Source organism: Phyllostomus discolor, chromosome 10 (genome assembly GCF_004126475.2).
Source record: "Phyllostomus discolor isolate MPI-MPIP mPhyDis1 chromosome 10, mPhyDis1.pri.v3, whole genome shotgun sequence".
In the NCBI taxonomy this organism is placed as follows: Eukaryota; Metazoa; Chordata; class Mammalia; order Chiroptera; family Phyllostomidae; genus Phyllostomus; species Phyllostomus discolor.
Window position 1 is genome coordinate 92,148,660 of NC_040912.2, and position 11,706 is coordinate 92,160,365.

At 65.7% G+C, this 11,706-nt stretch overlaps 2 protein-coding genes across 2 annotated transcripts; one reads left to right on the forward strand and one right to left on the reverse strand.

Moving 5' to 3' along the window:
* The first annotated feature begins 1,276 nt into the window (after positions 1 to 1,276).
* ASIC3 (acid sensing ion channel subunit 3) lies at positions 1,277 to 6,293 on the forward strand. Its single transcript, XM_028525957.2, is given in 13 exon segments — positions 1,277 to 1,641; positions 1,722 to 2,403; positions 2,406 to 2,849; positions 3,550 to 3,700; positions 3,868 to 3,995; positions 4,201 to 4,402; positions 4,528 to 4,584; positions 4,693 to 4,840; positions 5,123 to 5,214; positions 5,288 to 5,367; positions 5,466 to 5,537; positions 5,709 to 5,767; positions 6,109 to 6,293. Coding segments are annotated over 12 exon segments (1,602 nt in total). The 5' UTR covers positions 1,277 to 1,641; positions 1,722 to 2,313; the 3' UTR covers positions 6,188 to 6,293.
* A 995-nt stretch (positions 6,294 to 7,288) lies between these two features.
* On the reverse strand, positions 7,289 to 11,347 carry CDK5 (cyclin dependent kinase 5). Its single transcript, XM_036011050.1, is given in 14 exon segments — positions 7,289 to 7,555; positions 7,663 to 7,743; positions 7,844 to 7,904; positions 8,453 to 8,498; positions 8,501 to 8,521; positions 8,686 to 8,783; positions 8,947 to 9,023; positions 9,150 to 9,245; positions 9,950 to 10,006; positions 10,108 to 10,168; positions 10,307 to 10,374; positions 10,480 to 10,542; positions 10,544 to 10,569; positions 11,209 to 11,347. Coding segments are annotated over 14 exon segments (879 nt in total). The 5' UTR covers positions 11,246 to 11,347; the 3' UTR covers positions 7,289 to 7,468.
* Positions 11,348 to 11,706: the final 359 nt, after the last annotated feature.

Below are 11,706 nucleotides of genomic sequence, written 5' to 3' on the forward strand. Positions count from 1 at the left end.
GCTGCCCCTCCCTCTGACCAGTGGGGGAGAGGCCACACCCCCGGGCAGCCTCGCCCAGGACGAGGAGTGTGGGGCCGACTCTGGGTGGTTTCGCCGCTCAGTGGCCAGTGCACCCGAGGGCAGGCCTTCAGCAGCCCCCCAGGCCCCGGCCCGGGCCTCTGACACCAGGTTCCAGGTCTCTGTGCCCCATCAGGCCGGCTTCTGTGACCCCTGCCCCCAGCTCCCCTGGGGGAGCGACAGCCATGGCAAGTCTTCAGCAGGGAGGCCCTGAGGCTGGCACCGTAGCCTGAACCTTGACCCTGGCTCTTCCACGTGGATCCTGAGCCTGGCTGTGCTTCATCTCCAAAGCTTGTCTAAGAGCTTCAATGGGCCCCGGCAGGTGGCTCAGTGGGTTAGAGCATCGTCCTGACACACCAAGGTTTCGGGTTCAATCCCGGGTCAGGGCACGTCCGAGAAACAACCAGGGAACGAGTCAGGGGAACAACAAATCAGTGTGTCTCCCTTCCTCCCTCTCTAGATCGGTTTAAGAAAACTTTTGTAAGGAGTCAGAGTGGGGTCACCTGTGGGGAGCTACGAAAAGCCCGCAGTGCCGCAGCCTCCAAACGCGGTCGCGTAGTCCTGGCAATAAACCTCGTCACCCACTCACTCTGTCCGAAAAGTGTTCCTTCAGCGCCACCGTGCCCTGCGCCCCGACGGGCTGGGTGGTCCCCGCATCCTGCCTGAGGGAGCTTGCCGTCTCGCCTGGACGGACAGGTGGCTGCGGCCCAGTGTGACTGTGCCGTGGGCCCTGTGTCTTCTCCTCTCGGCTGGGAACCCACCACCTGAGCCCTGCGGCCTCAAGTGCGTTGTGGAAAGCGATGGAGCGGAGGCTGAGCCAGTCCGTGGAGACACACTCGCTTTCTCTCGGGCCCGCAGTGCAGCGTCTGTCTCTCTGTTCCCCGGCCCCGGACGGGAGTGGTGGGGGGCCAGGTCCTGACACCACCCTCCACAAGCCTGTCTGGGCCAGCTCCTGTGGCCCTCGCTGCCCAGCCCTCCTGCTGCTGTCCCCTGTCCCCTGGGCCTTGAGTCCCCGAGACCCCCTCATCCCTCTCCGGAGGCACCTGCCCCAGCTGCTGGGAGACGCCCCCGAGGCCCCACTGCAGCCGGGGGCACCCAGCCAGCACACCCAGTGTCACTCCCACAGCCGGGGGTTTTGTGGCACCGAACGTACACCGCCGTCTGGAATGGAAGACTGGAAATCCCCAGGGCTCCTGGGGGCCTGGTGACATGAGCGGCGTGGCACGCAGCCAATCAAAGATGGGGAAGTCTCCTAGCTACTGAGTGCCGCACGAATATGTCAGTGAAACAAGATGTGACACCACTGGGCGCCCAGGGCGCACCTGGGAGCTGGGCTACGTTACCTGGGAGGGGAGAGCATGAGCCCACCATCTTTGTGATGGAGGCCGACCCCGCAGACAGGAGGGCCTGAGGAGGGGGTCACTCGAGAGACAGCCCCCCAGGACATGGGCCCTGCAGAGGCCCCGGCCAGGCCGCCCCAAGTGGCTGGAACGCTGGGGGGCTCAGCAGGAGGCGGCGGCCGACGCCAGCCACAACCCACCACCTTCCAGCCTGGTCAAGAGCCAGCTCCACCCCGACGATGAGGTTAGCGGGAAGACAGGAGACGGGGAGGAGGGAGGAGCCAGGCCGAGGGCCCTGCCACTGACTCTCGGCCCCACATACAGGGGCTGCAGCTGGGACACCAGAGACCCCAAGGGTCCCCCCAGCACCAACTACCTCTGGTCTCCCCTTGAGCCCAACCAGGGTCGCTGTGGTTTCCAGCTGGCGCCTCTGGCTTCCCCAGCCACGGCCCCCCCCCTCCCCACCCCGTGCTGCACTAATGGCTCAGCCTGGGGCCTCAGGGACCTCCCCGCCCCCCAGGCTGCTCTGCCAGGCCCCTTGCCCCCTCACTGCTGAAACCCAATCCTCTGCAGCAGCCCTGGCTCAGCAGAGCTGCAAAGCGGCGCTGCTTACCACGCCGGCTGGGCTGTGCCCTACCTGCTCTCCGCCGAGGAGCCCCCCGGCCCGGCGCCCAGGCCGGAGGAGCCGCAGCCTGCTCCTGGACGAGGCCAGCTGGACCCGCCGGGTCACCGCCTCCAACCCAGCCAGGCCAGTGCCTCCCTGCCTCGCTCTCGGGCTTGACCCCTCTCCTCGCCTCACACCCGCACTCCCTGCTGCCTGGCCGGCCCCCTCTGTCCCTGAACTGACCCTCTCTTGCTTCCAAGCCTCTGTAGCCTGGTCTCCAGCCCTCTCTGTCCCCTCTCCTTGACTGCTGCCATGAAGCCCCCCTCGGGGCCGGAGGAGGCCCGGCGGCCAGCCTCGGACATCCGCGTGTTCGCCAGCAGCTGCACGCTGCACGGGCTGGGCCACACGTCTTCGGCCCGGGCAGGCTGACCCCTCGCCGGGGGCTGTGGGCCCTGGCCGTGCTCCTGTCGCTGGCCGCCTTCCTCTACCAGGTGGCGGAGAGGGTGCGCTACTACGGCGAGTTCCACCACGAGACGGCCCTGGACGAGCGCGAGAGCCACCGGCTCGTCTTCCCGGCCGTCACCCTGTGCAACATCAACCCCCTGCGCCGCTCGCGCCTCACGCCCAACGACCTGCACTGGGCCGGGCCCTCGCTGCTGGGCCTGGAGCCCTCGGAGCACGCGGCCTTCCTGCGCGCCCTGGGCCGGCCCCCCGCGCCGCCGGGCTTCATGCCCAGCCCCACCTTCGACATGGCCCGGCTCTACGCCCGGGCCGGGCACGCCCTGGAGGACATGCTGCTGGACTGTCGCTACTGTGGCCAGCCGTGCGGGCCTGAGAACTTCACTGCGGTGAGCTGGCCACCCGGCCTGTCCCGCCGGAGACCCAGGAGTGCCGGCCAGTCCCTGGGCGGGACCTGCCATCCCAGCCTTGATGGGGCAGGCTCCCCCAAATCCAGAGAACCTTAACACCCCCAATCTGGGATCTGGGACCCCTTCCTTCCCAGCCAGGCCGCAGGCCCCCACCCCACCAGTACCTCTCTGTTCAGCCCTGGGAGCTGTCCTCCTCGGGGCCTGCTCTGTCACTCAGCTGGACTACGGTGTGCAAGGTCACACCTCCCAGCTTGGGGCCTCACCCCGGCGGTCTCTGGGCCCAGCTCTGGTCTGCGGAGACCCTGCTACCGGGGGTGGGGGACCACCGGTGGGACTGCTCCAGGGCCAGAGACCCTGCTGTCGGCCGAGGAAGGGGCTGGCATTCCCTCTGCCTCCTCAACGTTCTGCCAGTCCTGGAGGACGGCAGCGGGGACCCCCGCCTTTCACCCCACTCTCCAAAGAAAGCCTGCCCTGCGGACTGTGCGCTTGGCTGGGGATAGAGGGGTCAGGGGGAGGTGGGGGTGACGGTGAGACTACACGTGCCTGTGGGAGGGAGGGGCGGGGGTTTCGAGGAAGAGCCCCCGGTCGAGGACGGGGAGGGGAGCGGTCCCTTGGCCCTGCGTGGGCCTGGCTGGGCCTCTGGCTCCCCAGTGAGTCCGCCCCGGCTGCCCACCCCCAGATCTTCACCCGGATGGGTCAGTGCTACACCTTCAACTCGGGCGCGGACGGGGCGGAGCTGCTCACCACCCCCAAGGGCGGCGCGGGCAGCGGGCTGGAGGTCATGCTGGACGTGCAGCAGGACGAGTACCTGCCCGTGTGGAAGGACGTGGGTACGGGAGCCTGTGCATGAGGCTGGGGGCGCACGGGTGGGTTGCGACAGCTCTGGGGAGGCGAGGAGGAGGGGGCAGGCAGGGGGTGGCCCACCGCGGCCCTGGGGAGAAGGGGCTGCAGCCAGGGTCTCCTCGAGCCCAGGCCTCGGCGCCCCTTCCCCCCGCAGAGGAGACCCCTTTTGAGGCGGGGGTCCGAGTGCAGATCCACACGCAGGAGGAGCCGCCCGTCATCGACCAGCTGGGCTTTGGCGCGGCCCCCGGCTACCAGGTGTTCGTTTCTTGCCAGCAGCAGCAAGTATCCTCCCCGAGCCTCCCAGCCCCTCCCCTGCCAGGGCCCCACACCTCAGCGCCGCCCCCCTCCCTGCCCGCGCCACTCTTCGAACGTCCGGAGGCCTCTGCCCCTCCCCCACCACACCCCCGCGCCCCTGTCCCAGTGCCGGCTCGCGTTCTCCCCGGGTGCCCACCTCTCCCCAAACCCTCCTTAACCAGTGTCTCTGCAGCTGAGCTATCTGCCACCGCCCTGGGGTGACTGCAGCTCAGTATCTCTGGACCCTGACTTTGAGCAGGAACCCTCTGGTCCCCTGGGTCCCCCCAGCCCCAGTCCGGGTCCCAGCCCTCCCTATAGTCTAACGGGCTGTCGCCTGGCCTGCGAGACCCGCTATGTGGCTCGGAAGTGCGGCTGCCGAATGATGCATATGCCTGGTGAGGGGCTGGAGAGCGGAGGAGGGGTCTGGTGGGGAGGGGCCGCAGCCGGGGGGGGGGAGGGGGGGCGTCCTGAAGCTGTCACTCATACACACACACCCCTCGCCCGCCCCACCTCCCGCCAGGTGGCGCACCGGTGTGCAGCCCCCAGCAGTACAAGGACTGCGCCAACCCGACGCTGGGTAAGGGGCAAGCATCCCCGCCACCTGTCCCCACCCTCCTCAGCTTGGGACCCCCACCCCACGGCGGGGGTCAGGGACGGTCCTGATCCAGTTGTCTGTGGCCCGCAGACGCCATGCTGCGGAAGGACGCGTGCGTCTGCCCCAACCCTTGCGCCACCACGCGCTACGCCAAGGAGCTCTCCATGGTGCGGATGCCCAGCCGCGCCGCTGCCCGCTACCTGGCCCGAAAATACAACCGCAGCGAAGCGTACATCGCGTGAGCCCGCAGAGCCCGGGCAAGGGGCGCGGGACCTGGGAGGGGCAGGTGTCCTCCTCCAGCTGAGGGCGCGCACCCGGGCGGGACACCAGTTTGCACGTCATCAGGGGGTTCCGGGACTCTGGACAAGCTGCCTGACCTTTCCGCCACTGCGCCTTCTGCAAACAGGGGCGGTGCCGCCCCTCTCAGGCCTCTTCAAAGGAGTCATTGGCCAGAGAACGCGCACCTGTTTCCTGCCAGCCAGGGGATGCACAGTGGACATTCCCGCCTCTTTCTCCCCAGGGAGAACGTGCTGGTGCTGGACATCTTCTTCGAGGCCCTCAACTACGAGACAGTGGAGCAGAAGAAGGCCTACGAGGTGTCCGAGCTACTCGGTGTGTGCGGAGTGCCTGGGGACGGGCGGGCTGCACAGGTGGCTGTGAGCTGACCAGTGGCCGGTCTCCGCAGGTGACATTGGGGGCCAGATGGGGCTGTTCATTGGGGCCAGCCTGCTCACCATCCTGGAGATCCTGGACTACCTCTGTGAGGTGGGCGTGGGACCCCGGCTCAGGGAGAGGGAAGGAAGCGAGCGGAGGGGCCAAGGCAAGGGCGCGCGCTGGCCACCTCCCCCACTGCTTGCCCCCAGGTGTTCCGAGACAGGGTCCTGGGACACTTCTGGAACCGGAAGCGCTCCCCGAAGCACTCCAGCAGCAATCTGGTAACAGCCTCCTCTTCCCCTGCCCCCTCTGCCTGGGTTCTCTGCCCGTCGTCCCCCGAGGCCTAGAACACCCTCTCTTCCCAGCTGGGCAGAAACGGGGCAGGGAGGGGCACGCGGTGCCCTTGGCCGGAGGACCCTTCCCCCCCTCTGACCCTGTCCCTCCTCCCGCAGCTTCAGGAAGGGCTCAACAGCCATGGAAACCAAGTGCCCCATCTCAGCTTGGGCCCCAGGTAACATGAAATGTCCCTGTAAGGTCAAGGGAGGAGGGACAGATGCAGCCTAGAGTACAGGTGGCAAACACAAGGCCCGCAGCCCGAACCCGGCCCTCCACCTTGTTTCTACCCGGCGGCAGCGCTGAGCTCTCGCTTAACTGTTAAGGAGCAGTTACGTTTATGCAGTCCTAAATTACACTCGGCCCTTGGAAGGCAACCACGAGGCTGATGTGGCCCCCGGTGAAAATGAGTTTGACACCCCTGCTCTAGAAGGTGGAGTTCAGGTCCAGGAGGACAGGAGCAGGGAGGCGGGGCCGAGGCCTCCCATGCTAGCACGGCGGCCGGCCATGTCTCGGCAGGCCTCCCACCCCTCCCTGCGCCGTGACCAGGACCCTCTCCGCCTCCCACCGCACCTGCTACCTCGTCACCCGGCTCTAGACCCGGTGTCCGTGTCTCCAGGCCAAGCCTATGACGTCTCGGACAAGCCCCTGCCTGCATATCGCTTTGTCATTTTCATCCCAAATAAAGTTCTAGTGCATCAGCCCGAGCTGCTCCTCCTACAGGCAGGCTGGCCAGGTCAAGGTCGGCCAGCCCTCGTCGGCACGAGACCTCTGCCGGCCAGCATCTAGAGGACACGTGGGGGGTGGGGGTGGGGCTCCCAATTAACCTCCAGAAGGCTCTCTGGGACAGAAGGGCAAGGACAGGGCGTTGGCCATGTGCACCTCGGAGGGAAGGAGTGTGTCAGGGGGACATCTCAGAGAGAACAGTCCCCCCATTTGGGGGGACCATGAGGGAGTGGCTGGGAGAGGGCTCTGACCCAGAGCCTGGCAAGAAGCGGGGAGCCGGCAGGGAGAAGACACAGGCTCTCCCACTTTTGTTGAGAACTCAGGCCTTAGACCGTGACTCTTTCCCACGTCTGGGACTGAGCGCCAGCATCCACCATCACCATGGGAACGACTCTAGCTTCCCCAAACTCCCCACAGCAGCAGAGCCCCCAGCCTGAAAGGTTGGGGGGACCCCCTTCCCACTTCTACCAGCAAGGGCTCACCCAGGCCCCAGCCCCCTCTCCCTGTCCTCTGCCTCCGTACCCTGGATATTAAGCCAGACAAGGGGGCACAGAGAGGTGTCCCTGATCCAACCACGTCTCTGGGTGTCTCCCAAGGCCTAGGAATGGGGAGGAAGAGGACGGAAGGGACAGGGCGGGCAACCAAGGGACAGGGAGAACCACAAGGAAGCACTGGCCCTTTTCTCCCGTTCGGTCACCGGCCACCTGATCCCTAGGACAGCCTCAGGCCCTCGTGGGCAGAGAGAGAGCATGTGTGTGACACATCAGCACCTGTGTGGGCACAGCGCCGCACTGACCCCGGCCTTAGGGCGTGGGGGTTGGAGCCGCCGGCCCCCAGCCTCGGGCCACGTGGGGGAGCGCAGCCGGAAGCGGGGTTGCAAAGGCTGTGAAGTGGAGCACAGACCCCTGCCCAAGCCCACCCCCCCCCCCCCCCCCCCGTCAGACAGAGCCACCCACGACCACACCAGCCAGGCTGTGGGAAAGGAGCCAATTTATGAAATTAAATAAAGTCTGTGGAGGGAGACCGAGCCCGGGCAAGGGCGCCTCCGCCCCGGGGGGCCCAGCACAGCTGGGGCTCGGCACACTGTGCGTCCTTGCTGCCCCTCCCCTCCGGGAGGGGGCTGAGAGAGGCCAGGGTCCCAGGGCCCGGGCGCCTAGGGCGGGCAGAAGTCGGAGAAGTAGGGGTGCTGCAGGGCCTCCTCCGCCGAGATGCGCTGCACGGGGTTGCACTTCAGGAGGTTCTGCGCAGGGAAGGAAGGCCGGCCAGGGTCAGGCAGGGTCAGGCAGGGTCAGGCAGGGCCAGCTGCCTGAGCCCCGCCCCCCCAGTCCCTCCCCTGCCCTCGGTCACCTGCAGCAGGTCCCTGCCCGTGGCGTTGAGCTTGGGAACGACGTTCACCAGAGACGTCGTGGCTGGGTACATCGGGTAGGGCTGTGGGGGACAGGCACAGTCAGACCGGGGCTCTGGGGCACGGGAGCTACTAGGGCTGAGGGGCCGCTGATGAGCCGTGAGCCCCCCATGCTCGTCACACCTTATAGTCCGGCAGCTTGGTCATGGCAGGCCACTGCTCCTCGGTGGGGGTCCCCAGCAGTGTGTCCAGAGGGTCAAGGGTCACTCAGCAGTGCAAAAGGTCAGGGAGAGGGGATCTTCTTCTCCTCCCAGGAAGGAGTCCTCAGTTTATCCCCTGGGTCCCAACAGAAGTAGCCCCAGCACACGGGACCCTCCTCTGTAGTCCCACCAGCATGGAGGTGACTGCAGGTACGGCGCTATGGACACACCGTGAACTGCCGTGGCCCATGCCGTAACGGCCGTGGCTCAGAGGGCCGGCCGGCCCGCCTTCCTCGACCCCCACGGATCCTCCCGCTGACCCTTCTGGCTCCCTGCTCCTAAGGAGTCACCTCCCAGCTGGAGGAGCTGCCTCCTGGCTTCTTCCCCAAGGGGTCCCTCCTCGCCCACATGTCACACGCTCCCCAGCTGGCTGCCCGCCGCCGCACTGTGACAACCAGGGGTGTCCACTGGCTGCTGCCCTCCATCCACTGACCCCAGGAGCCTGGCCAGCCCCTCACCACCCTTGCTCCCTGCACTCAGAGCACCTCCACGGCTCGCCACTCCCCTCGCAGAGGGCTCGGGCGAAGGATATCGGAAGATCCTCTTCAGCTGGTCATCCACGTCATTGCCGGGGAACAGGGCCGCCCCGCGTTGGCCAGCTCTGGGGGGGGAGAAAGAGGAGGCAGAGAGGAGGGGTGAAGAAGCCCTCATTCCGGTGACACCCATCCCCCGGGGCCCTGCTCCTTGCCCTGGAGGGGACCCCCCGAACCCCCTCTGTCCGCTGGAACGGGAGGGGAGGCCCTCCACAGACCCCCAGCATGTCACCTGCGAAGATGCAGCCGGCAGACCACATGTCGATGGACGTGGAGTACAGCTTGGCCCCAAAGAGGACGTCGGGTGGGCGGGTACCAGAGCGTGACCACCTGGAAGAGACCCCACCCGCAGGGACCCCCCACTTAAGTGAGGGCTGGGAGGAGGAGGCTCAGGGAGGAGAAAAGAATGTTCTGGGTGCCGGAGTAGGAGCTGAGAGACGCTCACTGGGGGGGTCCCCCCTCGCCCCAATACCCTCCCGCCGCCCCAGCTCACCTCAGCCGAGAGTAACAGCGGACAGGGATCCCAAAGGCTCGAGCCAACCCGAAATCAGCCAGTTTCAGCTCCCCGTTCTGCGGGCGCCGGGAGGGACGGTGAGAGGGCCGGCTCCGCGCACCCATTTCCCACCCAGCGCCCTCATTGTTCGGCTGCCGGCCCCAGTCTCCCCCACCTTCCTCCTCCTCCTCCCTGAGAGGTACCCTGTTTATGAGCAGGTTCTGGGGCTTCAGGTCCCTGTGCAGCACGTTGCGGCTGTGACAGAATCCCAGGCCCTTTAGCAGCTGGAAGAGGAATGACTGGGGGAGGGGCGGGACGGGGGCATCAGACCGTCTGGATCGGCAGGTGTGCCCAGCCCTGGCTCACACCCCCCTCTTCACCCTCTGCTTTGCCCCACACCCTCCTGTCTCTCAGCACCAAGCTCCGTGACACATCCTCCACGAATTACCAAGGACTTAGTTTGTATTATGCTACATATTAGAGGTGACCAGTGAATGGGGGCCCTGGCCCCCACCTTCCTGAGACTTATGACCTACTGGGCCTTCCTACCTTCCCAGCCCACACTGACCCTCCCCCCCCACCTGGCCTCGTTGGAACGCACATCAAACCGTCCACATGCATCTATATCTCGCTGTATTATCATTTAGCATTTTTTCCCCTTGGAACCTGGGACCAGGCGCTTGGTCTTGGGCCCAGAACATCGCGTGGTGCCCAGCAAAGCATTCAGTAAATATTTGTTGAATGAGTAACCTATCTCTCCGCATCTCCTTCTCTCATCTCTCAAGCGTAAATCGTTATCGCCGGGACCAGAGCATTACTGTCAGGTCAAGGAGATCATGGGAAAAATGCTTCTGGAGAGCACACACAGGACTCTCCCAGCCCTGGACGCCCGGTGCGCCCCCATCGGGGCCTGTCCTTGGCGCTCATGGAGCAGGCGCGCTGGGCACAGGCTGCATGCAACCTGGGCCTCAGCGGGCCACCCCCTGGACTCCAGCCTCCTCACCTTCACGATTTCTGGGTCTAGGTCGCCATTGCAGCTGTCAAAGTATTTCTTAAGGTCCTAGAAAGTGATGGGGGTGGGGGAACGCGACAGAGTTCAACCTCAGTCTGGGCTCCTCCCATGCCCTCCTAAGGCGACTGTCCCCAGGGTCCTCCTTATACCTGGTCACAGAACTCAAAAACCAACGTCAGCTTCTTGTCGCTGTGCAGGACGTCATGCAGCCTAGGGAGAAGGGAGGGCTTAGCCGGGCAGACCCACAGGTGTGCTCCTGATACCCGTGGTCAGCCCAGCGCCACTCGGAAGCCCCCACCTCCCCCAACTGGCCACCCCGAGCAAGGAGGGCCCTGCCTGTCCACACACCTGACGATGTTCTTGTGCTTCAGCTCTTTGAGTAGGCAGATCTCCCGCAGGGCAGAGCTGGGCACTCCCTGCACGTGGGGGGGGGGGCAAGGCGGGCACCAGTCACATCTAGCCCATCCAGCCTAGGCCCTCACCCGCCCCCCAACCCCGGCCCAGAGGCCCCCCCGTCCTACCTCATCATCATCATCCAGCCTCACTCGTTTCAGAGCCACGATCTCATGAGTCTCCCGGTTTTTTGGCCTTGAACACGGTCCCATAGGTGCCTGAAGAAAGGAGGCTACCGGTGAAGGGAAGGATGGGGCACCCTTCCCCACCGATGAAGCCCTTCCCTGGAGGGGAAGGGCATCGTGGGAGAGTGTTATTTCTGATGCCTGGAGAAGTAAGGGAAGAGGGTCAGGGTCAAGGCCGGGTGTGGCAGAGCTTTGTGGATGGGGACGTGGCAGAGCAAGGGGCCTGCAGAGGCGCAAGGGGGTGAGCAGCAGGGGGAGGCTGTGGCTGCCAGGTAGGATCTGTAGGGAAGACAGTGCTCTGAGGGGCCGGGAATAGTGAGCAGGGGGCTGGGAGAGGGATGAGGACTGGCAGGAGTGTTGAGGTTGGACGTCTGCTGCCAGAGCCGAGGCCGGGGGTGGGTGGGGTTCTGCAAGCGGCGATGAGGCTGGGGGCAGGACGTGCAGGAAGTGCTGCGGTCCAGAGATCGGGCCTACAGGGAGTGCTACGTCTGGGAGGGGACTCTGCAGGAAACGCCAACGGGAGGTTTGGTGTCTGCACGGGGTGCTGAGCTCGGGGCGGGGGCTGCAGCAAGCGCTGAGGTCGGAGTCCGTCGGCATTGCTGATGGTAGAGGAGCCAGAGATGCAAGGAATGCAAAAGAAGATCTTGCGAGAACATCTCCTGGTCCCATTACCTTCCCCAATCTTCTCCAGCTTCTCGTATTTCTGCATCGCAGCAGCCGCGGGGACCCCTGCGGGCCCTCCGTTCTAATACTCGGGCCCCGGAGATGCAGAGGAGGCGGCACCCCAGCTCCGGCCCTGCCCCGCCCTCCTGCCCGCGCATGAGCTTCTGGAGCTTGTAGTCCTAAGACGCCCAGGTTTCCCGATAATGCCTGGGACCCTAGGCAACCAGAGGACTACAACCCCCAGCAGGCTGCGCGCAGGCTCTCTGCAGCACTCGCTTCCCGGGACGCCGGTTCCACCGCGGAGGCAAACCCTGGACTTCAAGTCCCAGGAAGCATCACGTGTCCGCTTTCCGGGCTCCCGGGCCTAGCGCCGCGGCTCCCAGTGTGCTCGCTCTTATTACTTTCTGTGACCACCACCTTCTTATGAAAAAGGCTTCTCCGGGACTACACATTCCAGAATGCGGCAGGGGTGGGGGTGGGGGTGGGGCGCTCTCTGAGGTTTGGGGT